General features: G+C 36.4%; 1 protein-coding gene across 1 annotated transcript in view; it reads left to right on the forward strand.

Moving 5' to 3' along the window:
- Positions 1-23,085, forward strand: part of Ccdc141 (coiled-coil domain containing 141) — a 162,874-nt gene that overhangs the window by 55,947 nt on the left and 83,842 nt on the right. The window contains exon 6 of the mRNA XM_090342542.1: positions 3,197-3,313. Coding sequence (XP_090198668.1) covers positions 3,197-3,313 — 117 coding nt within the window. The remainder of the gene's footprint in view (positions 1-3,196; positions 3,314-23,085) is intronic.

The following is a 23,085-nucleotide window of genomic DNA, read 5'->3' on the forward strand; positions in this document are numbered from 1 at the left end:
GGACTGTCCCTGAGATCTTTTGCTCACAGCTAGCTCACTACCCCTGAATCACAGCTCCATTTCTGGCTTTTTGGTACTTAATTGGAGGAGAGTCTTATGGACTTTCCTGCTCGGGTTGACTTCTAATCATGAGCCTCATATGTCAGCCTTCTGAGCCACCAGCACCAGGCAACACTAACATTCTTAATAAAATATTTTTAAAAATTATTTGAAGTCTATGACATGTGATGTCTGTTTTACACTTACAACCTGTTTGTTTTGGACAAGTCATTTTCTAAGACCTGACTAGCCATGGATAGGGAGTGGCTATTGTAGTGTATGACACAATGTTTATATATAATTGAGCAGATTTTTTCCCTGATATGCTTCTTTAATTTTCAAGATAGCTCTTGGCTTATTTTTTTTTGCTAAGTTGTGGGGTTTGAACTCAGGGCCTGAGCACTGTCCTTGGACTTTTCTTAAGGCTAGAGCTCTACTCTTGAGCCACAGCACCACTTCCAGCTTTTTTCTATAGTATATGGTGCCAAGGAATTAAACCCGGGTCTTCGTGCATGCTAGGCAAGAACTCTACCACTAGGCCAAACTCCCAGCCCTTGGCTTATTTTTTTTAATATGCCTGACTTATCTTTGCATCTTCATTGGCTTCTGTATCTATCTCTTATTGTTTTCTGATAAATGCCAGGCTACTCCTTCATATCCTCCAAAACAGGTTTGTCCTTCCTCCTTTCCCTCCTACGTAATCTGACCTACCTAATTCTTTCCCTCACAGCTGCCTAGGAGCCAAGACAGACTGCTTGGGTGACCATAAGCATATTGATTAGTTCAAGCTGAAAACAGGAACTAAGAAAAAGAGGGAAATGATTTTTATTACCTTTTTTTGTTTATTTTTATCCTACCAATATTCTGAACCAGTTTCCAGTGTGTACTCTGAATGCTTTTTGTTCTTTTATTTCCATATCCTCTCAACTGAGGGTTTGTGTTTTTGGAAGAACCATGTTCTACAGAACTATTCTAATTCATCTTTTACTGTACTTATCACTCAGAACAGCAGCTGAAGTAATTTAAATGCTTATTTTTAAAAAGTGCTCTTGGAATATCTAATGCAGCTGTTGGTGGTAGCTACTTACTAGACTGAATGATTGATTTACAGGGCATGAGTATTGTAGCTGGCTTGCTCTTGGTGGTTTAGGGTGTCTTATTTTAGCTGGAGAAGGATTCCGAAAGCCTATTTTTGTGTGTATCCTGCAGCATGTGAGGTAAATGTGATCTATGTGGCTGTTCTTCATGGAACGTGTGAGTGCTTCATGATGAGATGCAATAGCCTTCTCTTTTTTCTAATTAGTGTCTAGCTAGTATCTTTCTAACTATGTTTCAAACACACTATACTGTTTCTGTCTAGGATACATCTAGGCATAAACATACTGAGATCTGGAGACTCCACAAGCTTTGATAGGCATGTATACAGACAGGATCTATTGAATAGCATCACAGTTTTTAAAGTACATTTTCTTGTACAGGATAGTATTGCCTTATTAGAATAGTATCCTTCCAGAGCTGAACTAGATCAGCCAAATCTGGAGGATAAGGTCAGTTGAATATCAAAGGGTTGAAGTCATTTGAAAATCAAAACCATTCCCTCTTTTCTAGCTTTCATCACCACTGCCATGTGGTGTATGACAAGTTTTGGTGCACAAAATCTAATAGGATTAACTGAATGTTTGGACTTCTCACCTGTTTGGGAAGATTAGTGAACAAACACTTGTGGCCATGTTTCCTTTACTCAGCTTCTATATTAACTGTCCCTCAGTAGAGCATTCTTGAGATTTCTAGGCTCCCCTAGTTCAGCTAAGAATAAATCACTCCAAATATTTAATAGAATAAAGGATCTCTGAAAGTTAGCCGTATTCACAATCCACTTAATTTTGAAGATTTTTTGGGGGGGAGGTGTCATGGGGCTTGAACTCGGTCTGAACACTATCCCTGAGCTCTTCAGCTCAAGGCTATTGCCCTACCCTTGAGCCACTTTCCATTTTTCTAGAGGTTAATTGGAGATTAGAGTCTCAGGTCCTTTTGTCCCCAGGGTTGGCTTTGAATGGTGATCCTCAGATTCCCACCTCCTGAGTAGCTAGGATTATAGGCATGAGCCAACATATCTGGCTTTGAACAATTTTTAAAATCATTCCTGTGGCTGTGTTTTTGCGTGCATCCCTGAAACTTTGTGAGACAAGAAGTCGCTTGTCATATAAAATAAAATAATAAATTCTAGAATTCTTAGTAAAATGTCCCCTGTGGGTCCTAATACACTTATGGTATATATCATCCAGTTGTATTTAGGATACCATCAAAACGGACTGCTTTCATGTAATTACAAATGCATAAACAAAATAAAAAATACTGTAAATATAGAGCTGACTCTAGTTTATTTAGTATGCATACATTATCACATATTCTGAAGACAGCAAGGTGCATTTCTTAGGAAAATTATGGAGAGTCACTTACTTTTCTTTGCACCAAAAATGTGCTAAAATTCCAGCTAGCAAACAATTCCAATTTGTTGAAATTTTTCCTGAGCTTTTGTGCTCTAGACCAACACTCTACCACTTGAGCCACGGCCTACATCTTTTTGTTGTTGTTGTTGTGCTGGTATTTAGTTGGAGGCGAGAGTCTCACAGACTCTCCTGTCTGGACTGGTTTTGATCTGTGATCCCCAGATCTCAGCCTCCTGAGTCATCAGAATTACAAGGTATGAACCACCAGCACCCAGCTCATTTTCTTTTTAATAGTAGAAAATATAACTCTGTAAATACTGCTTATGTCTTCATAGAAGTCTCTGACCACTCTCTAATTTGTACTTGTGACTAGGAAAAAAGGCATATTTTGGAAGAATGTTTGTTGTGTGGACTGATGGGAATTCAGTTTTGGTACTTTTTGAAGAAAATTTGGATCATTTTATTTATGTCATGTTATCTACTGAGTCTTTTCAGGCTTTCTAGAATTTTTTTTCTCTTACAAATGTAGAAGATGAACAGAAGAAAGACATTTTAAAGCAGCCATACTAATTTAATATCTATGGGATTTGTTTAGATAAAGAGAAATTAAAGAGACTGAAGTTATGAAATGTTGAAGAAATTATTTAATGCTTTCCCTTATTTATCCAGATCATTTTAATTTTGATTTCTCATTTGTTTCTTCCTAGATTACTTGTTGGTTTCAGAAAAACATAAGTGATGTACAGGAGCAAGGTCTAGGTTTATCACTTACAGATAATGAGAAGCTAATTTGTAAGCATGAAGAATTGACGATAAAAGCAAAGGTAAGGGACTGGCATGTTGAGAATAATTGAAAATGTGTCTCTTTCTCTTGAATATGCTTTCATGAGTGAATTTAAAAGAAAAGAAAAAAATGTCTTTGAATATTCCAGTATTTATTTACAAAAAATCCTGAGACTTTGGCTGATACTATTGTTCATTGACTGACCTTCCATAATAATAACTAATTTATAGCCTATACAACAATGTTTATACTTCTTGCATAGTTACAAACTGCCAGACACTGTACTAAGTATAATAGAACCATCATTTAAACGATCATAAACCCTAAAGGATATAGGTACACTTCACCTGCTCTATGGATAAAGCCAAACCAAAACTTGGAGATGCAAAATGATGGGACTGATACGATGTATTCAGTCAGTATTGATCCAGTTCTGTGGAATCCAATCCAGTTTTATTTCTTTCCAGAAATATCTATGCTAAGATCTCATTACACGATCAATTTTAAGGCTTCCAGGTATACTTTAACAATTCTTACCTTATATTTTTCTAATTCCTTAATTCAAATTTCTCAATTCTGCAAGAAGTTATGGCTACCAACCAGGCCATTGTATTTAGATATATGAAATGAACATCAGAGTTCTGAAAATCAGATGAACGGAGCAGCTGTCTGCGTGGCTTTTCTTCCATTGTATCTTGTTCTTTGAAAATGAAATAATTTTTGCACATATCAGGCCTGTTAAAATTATTTACAGGTTCTTCAGATTGCTCTGCAAGGGGAAAAATGTCCTTATGTTACACTGAGAACAGTAAGTGCTGAAATACCTATAAAGACATAAACTATTGTTGCCAGACACGGTTGCTCATGCCTGCTACTCAGGCATTGCACGGCTGCTACTCAGGAGGCTGAGATCTGAGGACCGTGATTCAAAGCCAGCCCAGTCAATAAAAAATTCCTGAGACTCTTTGTTTTTTTATCTATGTTTTTTTATTGTTTATCTATGTTTTTTAATTATAATTAATAGAGGGGTTACATTATACTCCCCAGAGAGAAGGTGCATTACTTCACAAACATTGATACCCTTTCTCATGTTTTGACCCCCATTTCCCCCCTCCATCCCCATCCCTTATTTGTTTGCCCCCCTTCCCTATGCTATTTCAAATAACCAAATAAACATATATACAATATATCAGATAACAAGGTAAGATACTATAACCATATGAGATAAGCAAGGGACAGCAAAAGACATGAGAAATAACATAGTACATTAAGGACAATAATCACACATTATAGGGCTTTTGTTTTTATATCCTGGAGGTCCTTTCATTTAGCATCATACTATATGGCCTTATGTATCTACGTTTTGCTCTATTGTATATCTCTGTGAGGAGAGCCCAAGGTTTCTACTGATTATGACAAATGAGGGAAACCATTGAGCCTATGTTCCTTTGAGTCTGGCTTGCTTCACTTAATATGATTTTTTTCTAAGTCTTTTCATTTCCTTACAAATGGGGCGATGTTGTTCTTTCTGACAGCAGCATAGAATTCCATTGTGTACAAATACCACAACTTGTTGATCCACTCATCAACTGAGGGACATCTGGGTTGGTTCCAAATATTTGCTATGGTAAATAGTGCTGCAATGAACATCATTGTGCTAGTGGATTTAGTGTTCCCTTGTTTCTGGATGAGTGGGTAAATGCCAAGTAGTGGAATTGCTGGGTCATAGGGGAGCTCTATGCTTAGTCTTTTGAGGAACTGCCATACTGCTTTCCATAGTGGTTGAATGAGTTTACACTGCTACCAACAGTGTAGTAGGGATCCCTCCTGGCCACATCCCCTCCAGCATCTGTTGTTATTAGTTTCCTTGATCCTGGCCATTCTAACTGGAGTGAGGTGGAATCTTAGAGTTTTTTGATTTGCATTTCTTTTATGACCAGAGATGTCGAACATTTCTTCATGTGTCTATAGGCCATTCTTATTACTTCTTCAGAGAAGACTCTCTTTAAGTCCTTGGCCCATTTTTTTTCACAGATGAATAATCATTTCATTTACCCATATAACTTTATGACAGGAAAAAATCATTGCCAGTATGTTTTAGCAACTTCTCAGTACAACACTGTGTCTTCAGTTGGTTTACCTGAATTCTTTAGGAACTAGATATTGATGCAGTAAAAATTTATAACTACATAAGAATATTTCACAAAATGGAATAAAAAGTAGATTTAAACCAAATTTTATAAATGTAGACAAAGATTCCAGAAATCATGGGATGGTTGTTTCTTTGGAGATAAGTTTTGGAGTGATTCAATTTTTTGAGCTGTTGATATATTTTAGATATGAGGCCTTTGTCTGTTGTATGGTTAGTGTAGTTCTTCTCCCACTCTGTAGGCTTTCTATTTAGTTTGCTAGTTATGTCCTTTGCCATACAGAAGCTCTGCAGTTTAATGCAATCTCACTTATCCAGACTTTCTCTGATTTATTGTGATTCTTGGTCCTTATTAAGAAAGTTTCGACCTGTGCCAAGGAGACCTAGTGTATCTCCTATTCCTTCTTGTAAAACTTTCAGTGTATCTGCTTTTATCTTGAGGTCTTTGATCCATTTGGAGTTAGTCCTGGTGCAGGATGACAAAGAAGGATCCAACTTTAGTTTTCTCCATGTGCTTAACCAGTTCTGCCAGCACCACTTGTTGAAGAGGCTTTCTTCCATCCATTCTATTTTTTTGGGCTCCCTTATCAAAGATTAGATGGCCATAGGTCTGTGGAGTTCCTGAGACTCTTTCTTATCTCCAATTAATCTCCAGAAAACTGGAAATGATACTGTGGCCCAAGGGGTAGGGCGTTATCCTTGAGCTGAAGAGCTCAGTCACAAAACTGGGTGACAATGAGCCAGCACTAGTAGATGGTGTTAGATTAGAGTGGATGGGGTGAGAGAGAAACAGAAGCCTGAATTCATTTGGCTTAAGTCTCACTGGGATCTTGACCTGCTTTGGGGCTTTGTGTTGCTTGTTTCTGCTTTATCACTGTAGTGTTCTTAAAGGTATTGGAAAGGTTTGACTTGAATACCTAAGTAGCTGATAAAGGGTACAATTGCAAATGATGGTTGACCCAGTAATGATCATTCAGTTTTTCAAGTTCTTTAAGGTAATTTAGCCTTTTTTTTTTTTTTGCCAGTCCTGGGCTTGAGCTCAGGGCCTGAGCACTGTCCTTGGACTTTCTCAAGGCTAGAGCTCTACCACTTGAGCCTCAGCACCACTTCTGGCTTTTTTCTATGTATGTGGTACCGAGGACTCGAACCCGGGTCTTCATGCATGCTAGGCAAGCACTTTAACCACTAGGCCAAACTCCCGGCCCTAATTTAGCTTTTTTTAAAAGACAATCTATGAGGTTAATCCCTTCCCCCACCCGGGAGTTATGTAAAACCTATTCTTGTGTATCAGACTTAAAATTTTATCCGTGAAATTTTAATCAAAAATCCTCAAAAAGAAGAAACAACTCAAATTGCATAGGATACTTATGCTTACTTTCCATAAAAAAACAACAATGGCGTAAAGAGCATCTTCACAGAATTTGAATGTATCTTGGAATTAACATGAAGAAATACCTTGGTTATTAAGGGGTTTTAGGTTGCTTTATTTAAAAAAAATACTAGTCCTAGGGATTACTTGAGCTATGGACCTGGGTGCTGTCCCTACTTGTGGTTTTTGGTGGTTTATTGGATATAAGATTATCACAAACTTCCTTTCCTGGACTGGCTTTGAACCATGATTCCCTGATCTTAGCCTTCCAAGTAGCTAGCCAAGGGTACATGGCAGACCTATGGATTTTTGCTCCATAGGATGGTCTGGAGTTAAAATATAACTTCATTCTAGTAGAACACACTTTCTGTTATTTTTTGTATAGTATTCATTTGAGCCTCTGATGTACATAAATAGAAAAGAATATGGATATTATTTCCATTTTCACTTTTAGCTGTCAGGCATAATAAGGAATATTTTATAGACCTCATTTTTTAGAGTAGCTTTCACAGCAAAATCAATAGGAACTTATAAAGATTTCTCAGTTACTTCTATCCCTTTCTGCCACTCAGTGTCCCCATCACCTACTTTATCCCCCTGTCCCCCACCCCGCTGCCTTGGGGTGATACATTTGTTATAATTCATGGAACTAAATCATACATCATTATCACACCACGCTGACTGGTTACATCATCTTTACTCTTGGTACTATATAGTCTGTGTGTTTGGAAAAATGTTTAAGAACCTATATTTACCATTATATTATACAGAATAATTTCACAGCCATACAAATTCTTTGTGCTTTTTCTTTGTACCCCTCTCTCATCTCAGCTCCTGGAAATAACTAATCGTTTTACTTGTCTTAATCATTTTACCTTTTGCAGAATGTCATATTGTTGGAATCACACAGTATGTAGTCTTTTCAAATTGATTTTTTTTGCTCAGTAGTAGGCATTTAAGTTTTCTTTTTGTCTTTTCATGGCTTTCTAATTGATTTTTATGTAGTGCTGGATAACTTTCCATTATCTGGTTGTACACAGTGTTTCCATTTCCTTGCTGAAGGATATCTTGGTTGCTTCCAAGTTTTGAAGGTGATGAATAAATCTGTGAAAACATCCATATTCAGGATTTTGTGTGGACATAGATTTTTCATTTAAAAATAATCAAGGAGTGCAATGGATGGTATAAGAAAACACATAGCATTTTTAGAAATTGCAAACTCTTCCAAAGTGGCTGCACCATTTTGCATTTCTGCCAGCAACAAATAAGATTTAGTATTGATCCATTCTACCTAGCATTTTGTATTTTCAGTGTTTTGAATTTGTGCCATTCTAGTAGGCATGTAGTGGTCTGTCGTTGCTGTTTTATTATTCATTTTCTTCATGACATAGTAAGTGGAGTATCTTTTCTGTGTATGAACTTACATATCAACTTTGTTGATAAAATGTTAGGACCTTTGGTTCATTTTTTAATGAAATTGTTTTTTTCTTTCTAAAAATGTATCTGTTATACTAAATAATTCACACACTTTCAATGTTTTAAAGAAATTAAAGATAAAATCTTCTAATAAAAGGTATTCACTATTACCAACACACAGGTTTCCTTATGTTTGTTCCACATTTAAACCTAGAGACACATGACACATGCCATCCTTCTTCCCTAACTTAAAAGTTTCTTACAAAATATTTCCTTATTAATTTTAACAGGCTCCATTATATGGATATAATTCAAATTTCAAGATTACACATTTTGTTATATGAAGAAGTTGAACTATATTAATACCTCCATAACTACATTTTAAAAAACACTAATTCCCAATAAGCTCCATCAAGTTGTAGACTAGTCTATGGGCTCCTGTTAGCATTTGAACGTCTCAGGACCTCAATGCAGAATAAACATTACCCTATGTACTCAAGGAGTTTTCAAACCAATCTTTGTGTAGAAACAGAAAATCTTGTTTCTCTAGTGTATTCTTGAGCTTATTTTCTGAAAGTAAACATTTGCTTTATTAATTGAGAATTCCTGTTCTAAGTTTTTCACTGATTTTTTACCCAGGCTGACTTAGAACTATGAGCTTCCTATTGTTACCTCCAGGATAGCTAGGATTCTGGTTGTGTATCATTATACCTGGCCCTAAAGCATTCTTTTTCGATTTTCCATACTAACAGTTAGCCTATCTTCAAACTCAGTACTATCTTTATAGATTACCAAGCCATGAAACATCTATTCAAATTAGATCAGTCAAATAGAGATCAATACTCAAACATAAGCTCTTTACAGAAGAGTTTACAAGAAAGAGAAGGATTTGCAACACTCTGGAACACTAGGTAATCACACAGCAAGTTAACTAGTCATTCAAAGTAGGGAGCGGTTCTGAACCATAGGGGTTAAAAAGAGGACCCTAGGAATGTGAATGCAGAAAATGGAGTGGTGCTTTGTGCTGATGTGACCTAGGCCAGGATTCAAGGTGGAAGCAGTTTGAGTAGATGAATGGAAAAAGTAGTGGTTGGATAGGAGGGCTCTTCCTAGAAAGAAAGCAGAGTAAGGAAAATTGTGATCAAATCTGTCTGTTATGACAAGAGTTTAAGGACCTAGTAATGACAGAGTCAAGGGAGATTATTGAGAATTGTCTCAGAGGTGATAGGTAGATAAATATCCATTCCATTGTAAGAAATGGTGAAGCTTACAGTCATCAGAGAACGGCATACTTCCATAGTTGTGGAGACAGAAGAATGCCAGAGGGAGTGGCAGATGGGCTTACAAGACCACAAAGTTCCCTTTTTAGCCTTCAGATCCACTAAAAGAGAGAGAGTTATATTGCAGTATCAGTTATGTTTGTTTTTTTTAAGCAATGGCTATGCCAAAGGCAATAATTTCTCAGACATGTCCTAGAGCAACAGAGCTTGGCTGGGGGGAATAATGCCATGGCTTAAAAGGAGAGGCATCTAGCTCATTGGGACTGAGCAGGGTCTGGAACAAAAAAGAATTTGATTAATGTCTTTATTAAGTACTTTTCTATGGGAAGAAGAAATATTTTCATTATTTCTTTGAGATTTTCTGTGAGATTGTCTGACCTCAGATAATCACTAAGCTTTATCTATGTATCTATTATTTTTTGAAAAGAAATTGTATTCAGAGTAGACTTAAAAGAAACTAATTCATCATAAATCTTTTGCTTGATCTCTCTCTTGGTTTGCTATTTTTCCCTTTATTCTCTAGCCTTCTTACATTCCAGTTTTCTTAGATACCCACTCTAATGAGTTTAATATGTGTATTGACAATAAAATTAAATTTAAAAAGGACATATTTCTATTTCTGAGTATATAGAGCTACCTATGTTCAATGTGCACAATTATTAAGTTACAGATTTTGTTGCATTACTTCTCACAATACTATCGGCAGAGGTCTTTGTGTTTCCATTATGATAAATCTAGAATGTTCTAGACTGTAGCTCTAGAACGTCCTGCTACACAGGTTAATATTACTGTTGGACTTTATAATTCTTGCCTGCTCCTATACACTTCCATACCTTTTGTGATCACTGATCTGCTTCACTTTTCTTTCTACTGCACTTCTGCTATTCAGATCTCCTGCCCAAATTCTTCTCTTTTAGTGATCAGATGTGCCATGCCGGGTTCCTGGCATTGGTTCTTCTTCCATTTTTTTCTGCCTCATGTCCCTAATTCATTTTCCTATTTGTTAAAGAATATTTATCTTGAGTTTTTAGTCTGTCCAGTACATTATTAATTTTACTCCCTTTGTTTTAGGTTTTATTATGGTGCTGCTTGTATTCATCAGATATCATTTTTCTCCCAGTGATTGCTTTTCTTAGGGATCAAGGTACGGGCAGGTGAAAGCAATTGTTCTACCTGTCCTTGACTTTTTCTTTTCTGGGCTGTACCCTACCCAGCTTATGTGGCGGAGAGTTGGGTAGGTACACTAAGAATCAGGTCACACAGCAGTTACCTCTCGTATGTTAAACATCTACCTGGAAAGACTGCACTGTTATTCTGATGTGTTCCTCGCAGGTTGGTACTGGAGATACCGTTTTCCATGACAAATAAATAGAATTGCATTTCATTTCTATCATCTTCTATGAAGTATCAATGACCAGTCAGATAGGGTGAGAAAACATCACATCTAGGAAGCTCTCCCCAGCACCTATCCCATCTAAACATTATTATTTTCCAGTCAATCATGTGCCCCATTTCTGAGATCAAAAGCTTTTGAGTCCCCCACTGAAGATCCTGTAACCCACAAGCCTAACTCTTGCTTTGCTGCTTATTAGAGAAAGAATTAGCAATCCAATTTTTGAACCCAATGCAAATGAAAATATAGAGGCTTTCCTATAATAAATTACTGAGATTTTTAACATTATGATAGCAATGCATCAAGTCATCTAATCACATGCCATGTATAATTGTACAGGTCAGTGACTGTGAAGTCAGCTGTCTTTACATGTTAGGAGGAGTGGTAGGGAACCTAACAGCTTTTTCTGCTTTGACGTGTTCCTTAGCAGCTTTTCTTAATCTCTGGTTTTCCTAAAACATAGGATAGAGAAAGGAGTTTTGTGACAGAAGGGTCGTAGTTCTTGTTCTTAAGTAAAATATATTCTGGAAGTGATGATGTACCTGGAAAATGACTAAAATGCTATCATAGGATATATCAACATGGAAAAACTAGATTTAAATTCCTACTGTGTCACTCACAGTTGTAGCTGAATACAATTTATCTCTATGCCTTGCTCTTCACACCAGTAAGAAACCTTGAAAATTCAGTATTTGTGAAAGCATGCACCTCTTCTTCACTGGCTGTAGCATCTGTTTCCTTCCCTGTCTTTAAGGTCAACTTTCTAATAGTTCTTATCAGTACTTGTTCAATAATCTTATTTCCTGCTTTTTGAAGAAAGAATCCAATTTCTTATATTCTGAAAGAGAAAACCAGAAATTGTATTTTGGACTTTATGCATGGATTTGTCTCTGACAAAGAGAATTTCATACAAACAAGGGACCAAAATGGGGGACAGTTATAATTCCTGTAAATAATGACTCACAGAAAGCAGGTGTCTCACAGCTAAGCCACACCAGTCTGTGTGGCTCAGCATTGGTCTATTTATCCATTCTTTAAAAAAATTTTTTTCATATATTTTTATTGTAATTAATAGAAGGGTTACATGATATTTGCCACATCGAAGGTGCATTAGTTCATACGCATTGATACCCTTTCACATGTCTTGGTCCCCATTTCCCTCCCCCCACCCCCACCCCTCATCTTGTTTTCCCCCCTTCCCTATCCAATTTCAAATAACCAAATACAAATATGTCTGCTATATCAGGTAACAAAGTGAGATACTATAACAATATGATATAACCAAGGGACAGCAAAAGAGATGAGAGATAACATAGTACCTTAAGGACAACAATCATTCATTATATGGCTTATGTTTCTATATCCTAGAGATCCTTTCATTTAGCGTCATACTATATGGCCTTTTGTATCAAGGTTTTGCTCTATTACAAATCTCTGCTAGGAGAGCCCAAGGTTTCTACTGATTATGACAAATAAGGGAAACCATTGAGCCTATTTTCCTTTGAGTCTGGCTTACTTCACTTAATATAATTTTTTCTAAGACTTTCCATTTCCTAACAAATGGGGCGATGTCGTTTTTTTCTGATAGCAGCATAGAATTCCACCGTGTACAAATACCACAACTTGTTGATCCACTCATCAACTGAGGGACATCTAGGTTGGTTCCATATCTTTGCTATGGTGAATAGTGCTACAATGAACATCGTTGTGCTAGTGGATTTAGTATGTCCTTGTCTCTGGATGATTGGGTAAATGCCAAGTAGTGGAATTGCTGGGTCCTAGGGGAACTCTATGTTTAGTCTTTTATCTATTCTTCTTAAATTACTTCAAACCTGTCTCTATCATTTCCTGCTGGAATTAAATAATTTCTTCAAAATATGAAATACAGCAGTTTTGATGCTCCTAAAATTATGTGCCTATTCTGATGCTTTGAGATAATTGAACTAAATCATTTTCAATATAAAGTTTGACTATAAGTAATTGCTGTAAATGATATCTTTATTACAAGATATATAGTATTTTCCCTTTCACATATATAACAGATAAAAAAGTTGCAAGCATAGACAATTATAAACCATCCATGGATTATATCATCAATCATCTTAATATGTTATTACTTAATTTGAACCTTTGGAGTCCAGATTTAATGGTAGTATGTATTAAGCAGTTTGCAAACAAAATGCTTTATCATTACAGTATCTTTTATGTGAAGACTTGACCATTTCTTCTACACACCCAAAATCATGTTCTTAGAAGAACTTTCTTCCAGAACCTACATATACCTACTTCTAAGGCTTCATTTCTGGGTTCAGTTTAGGCCCTGAGTGACTGGAAAATGTTGAGTATTTGGATTAATTCATTTTATCTCTGACCACATACTAATCACCTGGGAAGTGTCAAAAAGCTGAACATCTCTATCCCATGCTTCAGAAGTCCATGTAGTTTGTAGAGTACATTAGTCTTACAAAGGAAAAGAGATCTCAAACAATTGGAGTTTATATTCAAAAAATGAAATCCAGATTTCCTGCTCACCTACCAATCTGGAATAGCTGACATTATCAGGCTCATCTTTCCACATAGACATGATGACTCCTGGCTAGAGCCCAGTAATAGCTGTTTCATCTTCCTAGAGACATGTATTCTCTAGTTTTTCCACAGGCCCTACCCTTCTAAACTCACTATCTCTCCTTACTCCTTCGAATTATATGACAGGCCATTGTTAGCCTTCAGTATGAGACTTAATGAGCCTTGAGGCATGCACAATTCTAACTGTAGCTCAAATTGATTTACATTTTAGATTGCCTGGAAAATACTATAAATGATAGTAATGGGAAGGAGCGAAATGAGAGACAGGAAAATCACTTTGGAAACTATCACATTTTAAATGGGAGAGACTTTTGAAATAGAGCGTGATTTCTTTTGAGATGAAGGTTATTAACCTTCATCCTCAAGACTTAAGGAGGACTTACAGCCTTTTTATTCAAGGTGTCATTGTGCCAGTAGCATATGTTGTTAGAATTGTTGATTCTTCCATCAAACCTATAGAGTCAGGTTTTGTATTTTAACAAATTCTCCAAAAAATTATTCACATGAAAGGCTAAGAGGCACTCAGATCCTTCCCCTGAATTTCATGTGCATTCCTGTTTTCACAGATGATACATTTTGAATATGAAGTCATTCGTTAGCAACAATGGATAATAAACTCTAACTCTGAAGTTCTGATTTTGAAGCTAACTGAAAGTGGTATACAGAATCACCATCTTCAATGATGTAATATAGCTATCTTTGGAGCAATCTTAGCTCCAAAACCCTCTTCCGTGGTTCACCATCTAATCTGATTTTCTAAGTCATTGAAACAATTTGCCAGTTACTGCTGAGTGGTTTCATAGCTTGGGCTTGTCATCTTGGCTCCTACTTTCTTCAAATAATAGTACTTGAACATCTTTTTAAAAATACTGATGATGCTTAGGTCTCTGTAGAGTGTTTATTTGATGGAAAAGGCTAATCAATTTCAAAGGTGTAAACTATTTATAAATAACAGAAAAATGGACTAAAGTGGAATTTCCCAAAAGTTTTACTGTAATAATTCAAAAACATAATTAGCATCTATTTAGCCATTTGTGATGACTTTCAGGAGTATTGGCATCCTTTTTTTCACGTTCACTTCCTTACTTCTATTAATTATACAAAAAACATAATTTTCATATACCAATATAATGAATGTTCTTTGATCATAGTCACTCCCCCATTTTCATTTCCTTTCCTGATACCTCTCTCCTGTTCATCTCCTTCCTCTTCTGAATAATCCCCCTTCTATTTTCATATCATTTATTGTTTGCTTTTCTAAGCCTAGATTCTGCATATGAGGGAAAACAGGATGCTTGACTTCCTGTATTTAGCAAGTATTTCCAACTTAAATTAACATTGGAAACTTCTTCAATCCATGCTCATAGAATGCCTTTCAATTTTTTTGCCTATTTTTTGTATACCAATCTTGCAGTATATTATAAACCAGAACTTCTCAATGTATTTCTCTATAATATACTTGTAAGTTAAAGATTTTAAGATACAAATTCTGATACGTCAGACTTTGGAAGAAGGACCCCACTAACTGCATGCTCTGACATCTATGTAATTTTGACACCTCTGGGCTCTGCACCACACCTGTAGGGACAAGGTTACAAAGGAAAGAACTATAGAATCAAAGAGAGAACAGAAGTAGAGTTAAAAGCCACAGTCATTTTTGGAACTCCAAAGATGTAATTCAAATAAATCTTCATGTCTCTTAAGATGTGGACATCATTGTCCAAGCTTAGTTCTTTATTTTTCTTTTATTTGTTCATATTGGTTCTCAGACCTAAGTAAAGTCTAAAACATAAGTATTTAAGTATTTTGTGATTGTTCTTTTCTATAAACATCAATATTCCTTAGAAGTAACATGAAGATGAAATTTTCTGTAAAAAGAGGACTACTTGTAGATCTCTCAGCTAGTTCAGGAAGCACAGAGAACTATCCTAACTCCTATAACCATAGTTTTAAGGTTACCTAAATATCTTCTAAGTATTTTACAAGGATAATTGAATGGTTTCCCACATTACTGCACACATTAGCCTGAACAAAGAAGCTCATTATTCTGTTTAACTTACAACTCATCTGCAAACTTCTTCTTCAAAGCCATGTGAATAAAATGGAAAAAAATCACTACCATGTTGTTTCAGTAATCGAGCAACATGCTATGGATGAATAGAAAAAAACTTATAAAAAATAAAGCAGAGGGCTGGGAGTTTGGCCTAGTGGTGAGTGCTTACCTAGCATGCACGAAGATGGTACCATATACAAGGAAAAAAGCCAGAAGTGGTGCTGTGGCTCAACTGGTAGAGCTCTAGCCTTAAGAAAGCCCAAGGACAGTGCTCAGGCCCTGAGCCCAAACCCAGGACTGACAAAAATCATTAAAAAATAAAGCAGAGTGTGCTTGGTTTATACTGTTTCACCCCTTTGAAAAAATTAGATGAGATCCCAAGGCATAAATTCAGACACCTCTACTGCAGCAGTCAGTTCTTCTGTTTCCATTCCAGTAGATCATTTGTTTCACTTGTCTGAATTTTAAACGAACTTCCCAATTAAAAGCAGATGCCATTTTTTGCAGAACATAAATTAGAAACAATTTCATTTCTAGTTGCCAAAATATGTATAAATAGTATTAAATTTGCTTCTCAGCTTAGGGAAAACCCACAAGTGATGGAATTTTTCAGTTGGTAACCCCATTCTTGTCTTATTTTTGGGCTAATTTAGAGTTCAGTGAAACATATGCTTTGATTTCTAAGGGAAATTTGAATTTAAAAAGTCATCAGACATGTTTATGCCCATTTTGAAAGAGAGTTCTGAAAACAGAGAATATTATAGTCTGTAATTACTAGGCTAAAAATATGGGATGTCACTTTTTTCTCATGAATCTTTATCAGTTCATTATGTTTAAGTGCCTAGGAAAAAAGTGTGTTTGGCTTTTTTGTTTTTCATTTTATTTCATTTTATTTTTTTATTATCAAGATAATGTATAGAGGGGTTACATTTGCATTTGCCAGATAGTTTGACTTTGTAATTTCTTTTCTTATTCCCCCCTCCTTATCTTTTTCCTCCTCCTTTTCTTCCCCATCGTCCTTTTCCTTCTTTCTTTTTTTTTTGTCATACATCAGCACTGAAATAAAATTCCCACAATTCATGGCTACTTATAGTTATATGTAATACACAACATGTGGACATCAAAGGATATATTTTCCTATGCCTTAACAACATCATGCCCCAAATCACTATGACCTTCCTGCACCACTCCATCAACTACTTAGTGACGCCACACCCTGGCCTTAGTTTTTCTCCACGTTATTCTAAAGGCCTTTATTTTCAGTGCCTTCAGCCTTTAGCTTCCTAATCCTTTGGCTGCCACATTTTCTCTCATGACTTCACCCAATCTGCTGCCCTCAAGAGTCTCCTTTCCCTTCTCTTTCCTGTCCTGGTTCCTTGCTGCTGTCCAACTTGGACAAGGAGGTGTATAGTGAAAATGAATCACCTGTTTTCTTGGTTTACTCCTCACTGTAATATTATAGCACAACTAGCAGAAGTGAATTGACTACACTTAAAATATCATTCATCTGATATTAGAAATATATTCCATTATTTATCACCTGCTATTCCTATGACAACTAGCCCTTCCCATGCTTTTAACCCTCTCAGACTCTCAGTCAGGCTATAACTAACCTTATGCATACAGAAATGTCTTGCTCTTTCCTTCCTGAGCTTCCTGTCTCCAGGATTCTGCTTCTACCTTTTCTACCTCCTTTGCTTTGTGTCTCTCCTTTGTTCTTTTTTTTTCATTTTCTGAACTTCAAGATGTTCTACAAAGGAGCTACATTTTAACATGTCCATCTAAATGCTCCATGCTTCTCTAAGTCACACTTCACGCTTCAACCATCTTAAGCCCCAATTTGCCTAAATAACACATGCCCATTATTCTTTGGCTTCAGCTCAAACATCTCTACTTACAGAGGATCATTACTTACTTAATTACTTCTATTGGATCAGCTTTGTTTTTCTTATGATTCATATATATATATATATATATTCCACATACTTGCTGGCTTATTACTTTTATGGGTAGACCAGCTCCCTGCCCAGTCTCCCCTTTGAATGCCTGCTCCTGTTTAAAGTCCTGTAATGGGGTTTCTTAGATTCTCCGCTTCAGAAGAGATTGCACTTTCCTTAAACAGAAGTTTGGTGTTTCCATTAGAGCTCATGTTAACCTCCCTTTGTATTAGTAGTCCTGAAATAGTGCTAAAGAATGCACATTCAGAGACTTCTAAAATGTCCTTCCCAGTATCACTTTGCTGTTTCATTGCAGATTGTTGAGTATGAGACTTTAGTGTTATGCTACAATTAGAGCCTATGAAAGGGAGAGCAGATGAAAATATTCTAGTCAATTTGCATTTTGTTAGAAAACAAAAAGTTTGTTTTCTAAAAAAAATTAGAAGTAAGGATTTCTCATAATAAAGACAAAGTATATAATGTATTTCTTTTAAATCCATGGCATAAAGTAAGAACTATTTTGGTGTCTTCCATATAAATGATATTGAATACTATATAAATGAGACTTTAAACTCTTAATGTAACAGAAACAATTGCTCAAGTCTTCCCTATACTTGTGACTTGGGAGAATTGGGGGTCTGTATCAACCAAAAACAGAATAACATCGCAGCAACATAGGAGGCCATAGGCTCTCAGCCTGCCTCCTGGCAACTGAGACTCTGGAGGGCTGGATGTTAGGCTCAGGTGACAGAACCCTGGACAAAAAGTGTAGGCCCTGAATTAAAAGCTCAGTATCCTCAAAACGAAACAAAACAATAGCTTTATCTTGTGTGATGGTTGTTCTTAATGTACTATGTTATTGCTCTTCTCATTTGTTACCCTTTGGTCAATCTCATATTGTTACTGTATCTGACCTTGTTACCTGGTATATTGTGTGTGTGTGTGTGTGTGTGTGTGTGTGTGTGTGTGTGTGTGTGTATTTGTTTGTTTGAAATAGGAAAGGGAAGGGAGGAAAATAAGATGATTGGGAGGGGGTGGGGAAGAGAAACAGTGACAAAAACATGAGAAGAGATACCAGCGTGTGAGAAGTAATGCACCTACTACCTGGTGAATGTAACTGTAACCCCTCTATACATTACCCTGACAATTAAAAAAAAGAAGAAACAAAACAAAAACAAATAGAAAACTGATGGATTGGTATTCAAATCATTCCTGAAATTACAGGCAAGGATTTTGCCATTGTGTCTCCATGGTGTATCTCAAATCTTATTAAATTTATAAACCTAAATTTCAATTTGAGAGTTTAGATTAGAAATCCATAAGGCCATAGCATAATTTTGAAAATTTAGTTCCTAAAAAGCTAATTTTGCTGAAACAAAAGCTAGTATGACTATATAATGCAGCCTCCCTTTATGGGAACAAGCCATGCATTCCCTGTTTATTCAGTGCTAGGATATTTTGACTGGTATTACCAGTAACTTTGGCTGGTATTATTGCTTGGTTCTGGTTGTAAATAAAATGCTTCAGCTTTTTGAAAAAAAAATGTTCCCCTTCTTACCAAAAAAAATCATGATTCCATGGGAAAGGGATGATCTGGGAAATATGTATAAACTTTCCTGTGTTAGAGCAGGGAGGTTCAAGACCGTTATTCTAACCTATATGTGAGGCTGATTATGGATAAAACAGAAGCATACCTCCCTTTTATTAATATAAGAAGTGACTGTCACTACTTCATAATTTGTCTTGTAGGCGAAATATATAGATTAGGATCTGAAAGATGTTTCTAACATTTTCTCTTAAAATGTGAACAAGTAAGTCTTTTGAAGATGTTCATATAAAGTAGGACTATAGCTGAACTGCGGGCTCCCCACAGTGGCCAAACACTGACAAGAATGAGGCAAGCAAGAAACTTCTAAGTTGTGTTGCCTCTCCCATACAGCAAGAAGCAAAAATAAGATCATAACTCATTTGGAAAGTATTTCTACTTTAGAATGATCAGTTATCAGACAGATAATTTATGAATCATTTTATAAATAATATAACTAATAGTTCAAATATTTAGAGGGCTTAAAATCCAGGAATTCACAGCAGAGCCTATCAATGCTGTTCTGTGAATCACTGCATTCCCAGATAAGTCCTCTCAAGGACAGAAGTCTCCAAATGGTGACGACAACCCTTTCACTACAAGAAAAATGGAGCTCAGAAAAGCAAATGTTTTACCTAAAGCTACTCAGCAAGCTGGGAATATAAACATCCTAATGTCCAGGTCTCTGCTTTTTTTCCCCAAGCACGCCCTGAGTCAGTGGCTATGATTTGTTAGATCTAAACAGAGTATTTCTTTTATCTCAAGGTGAGATACAAAATCAGTTCTTTCTACTTATAGTCAGTGCTTGGCCAGAATCCATCACAAGAGTAGGCATAGGTCACATGACCTGGGGGCTCTGAAGTTTGCATGTGTTGAGTGTAGGAGAGCTGCTTCCATCTAAGCTGACCCTGTACCTCTACAGGTTCACATAGAGATGCCAGGGATGGAGCACAAGGGAATGAAGCTGCTGCCCATTTGCAGTGGAACTTGCCAGCTTTTCAAGGGCTCAGTGCTACTCTTCAAAAGCACAAACAGTTCTCTTAAAAACAAAATTGCTGCTCAAAGCAGACTTTGAAATATTCCCTGATTAAAATTACCAGGTTTATTTTGTTTGTACCATCTGCTAATGTAATCATGTAAAAATTCTTTGATTTTATGGCAATGAGTGCTAAACCACATGGGACTGTAGTTTGGAGACTGAACAAGAAATAAGCTATATCTAACAGGATAGACTGGGAATCAGACATGTTTGGGGAATAGACATGAAGTGCACACATGCTTAGGCTGCATCTGATGGTGTCCAGTAACGTTCATATTCCGTATTAATTACTTACATATGACTTCCCGTCATTCCTTATTCCCCATCTTCCCCCTAAAAAAATGACATTTTCAAGTCAAGGTTAGAGTGCCAATTTATCACATGGTGTTAGATCATTAATTCCCTCATCTCAGAGCTGTGTCTGTGTGAAGAATGTCCTGCTAAACATTCTGGGATGACTGTGTTTTAGTTTTCTAATTGGAGTGACATTTGCACTTTGGAAGCTACTTACTAGGGATATTTTTATGCCAATACATAAATTCATTTGAAAAGCTAACCTATACCCCCCCCCAAAAAATCTCTTTTGTTTCTTTTCCATCAACACTAATCCTCTTAAATGTACCCCTTCAATCAAGAGAACAGAGAGAAGTTCAATTTCTACAGCAAATGGACCACTGAAAGGTACAGTTTAAAAGGGTAACTACTGTGAGTGATAAATGAAAATAATGGAATGACCCACAGAGATACCCTGAGCCCAGGAATGCACAGTGTCATACATCTTTACTGGATCACAGATATGTGGGCATCTCCATCAAACTGGAGGAAATGACAAGCTTCATCTTTCTGCTGGTGGGAACACATAATGGAAATATTTTATTGTAGTGACTAAAACCCTGTTAGAACACTTAGCAGGCAGTAGGAATGGCTTAGAGAAGATGAGCTAAGATTTTCTCTATTAGGTTCCTCCAGCCTTGTCAAAGGTGGCAACTCAATTCTTTTAAATAGTGATAGATTTAGGTGACTCTATAAGTCTTATCTGAAAAATAGAACAGTGGAAGTGTCCCCTAAGAAAGATGGCTTGGAAAATATATCAGCAGAATGGTATGGATGTTACAGCAGAAACTGCTTCCAGATTGCCCAAAGAAAACAGAACCAATTTTCTGAGAAGATTGCACAGAAATGTTGAAGGTACTCACCTTCATTTAAAACCCAAAGAGTTCATGTGAAAATGTAATTAAGAAAACTAGAGATAAAGAATTAAAAGAAATTTAAGAGGCAAAAGTGGTGTTTTCAGTTTTTCTGGAAGGTCATAGCATATATTTTATGCTGTAAGGTTAGAGCAGATTTGGAAAGATTTGGCTCTATGCCAAAAAGTCTCTTTCCCTTTTGGATTATAACATTTCTATTGAAGGCAGATTTGTGAGCATTGTGGAAGAATGGAAATTTCAATTTCTCTTCTTATTTATAGAGAAAAGCTTTATTTTGTCTCAGTTGCTAAGCAAAGTGAAGCTTGAATCTGAGCAGAGAATGCTTAATTATAATAACAATGTGTTTATTTTGAATATTTCTGATTTCAAATTTCAAAGATCCCAGAGTTGTGTAACATTTTTATGATATCTAAGGTCATATCAGGACCTTATGGAAAATTTTACCTATGTAGTTCTGAATGAATATGGTAAATCCTTCTAATCCAAAAAAGAAAAAAAATATTTGACCCTCTGCGAAGAGATAGGACTAGGATAAAAAAAATAAACTGTGAGGTCAAGCTACTTGAGGTATGACAATGGCACTTTTGCTAATACTGAGACCCTGGGCAAATTCATAATTTTTCTGAGCCCTAGTTTCCTAATTAATAATCTGTTGATAATAGTCATTCCTACCTTGGGGGGGGGTAGTGATACTTAAATGAGATAATACACATGAAACCTTCAGCACAGTACTAACACAGAAAGAGATGTCAACACTTATCATTTTACAGAGGATTCCGCTAGGATCCTAAACTATAGTGTTGTCTGTCTGCATTTATTAAAGTTAAAAACCATTTTTCCATATCCTAATTTCTTCTGCCTTTTCCGTCCCCACAGCATTCTAGGAAATCCCTGGGGGTTTTCATATTGGTTATGTAGTTTACCCAATGATGAACACAGAATGCTAATTTTTTTCTTTTGGTAGTACGAGGATTTGAACTCAAGATTTTATACTTGCTAGGCTGGTTTTCTATCACTTGAGCCACACCTTTAGCCCTAATGCCAATTTAAAAATTACCTATCTCATCCTGTATCTTCCTAAATTAAGCAACTTTATCTTGATATCATTGATGTTCAATGACTCTGGATCTAAATATACAAAAAAGAGAAAGGAGCTGTATAAGGAGAAGGAATTACTAACAAATCGAGTAGCTATACAGGGAAATAAAACAAAATGAGGAAGAAATAGAAGGAATCAGTTGACAGGTGAACCAGAAGGTGATTTGGGGGAATAGGAGAAACACTAGGCCTCCTTGGCACAGATCGAAACTTTCTTAATAAGGACCAAGAATCACAACAAATCAGAGAAAGGCTGGATAAGTGGGACTGCATTAAACTGCAGAGCCTTTGTATGGCAAAGAACATAGTTAGTAAACTAAGTAGGAAGCCTACAGAGTGGGAGAAGATCTTCACCAACCATACAACGGACAAAGGCCTTGTATCTAAAATATATCAACAGCTCAAAAATTGAATCACTCCAAAACTAATCTCCAAAGAAGCAACCATCCCATTAAAAGATGGGCCAAAGACTTAAAGAGAGTCTTCTCTGAAGAAGAAATAAAAATGGCCTATAGACACATGAAGAAATGCTCAACATCTCTGGTCATAAAAGAAATGCAAATCAAACAACTCTAAGATTCCACCTCACTCCAGTTAGAATGGCCAGGATCAAGAAAACTAATAACAATAGGTGCTGAAGGGGATGTGGCCAGGAGGGATCACTACTACACTGTTGGTGGGAGTGCAAACTCGTTCCAC

This window comes from Megascapheus bottae, chromosome 12 (assembly GCF_031878675.1).
Source record: "Megascapheus bottae isolate mThoBot1 chromosome 12, mThoBot2.hap1, whole genome shotgun sequence".
Taxonomy (NCBI): Eukaryota; Metazoa; Chordata; class Mammalia; order Rodentia; family Geomyidae; genus Megascapheus; species Megascapheus bottae.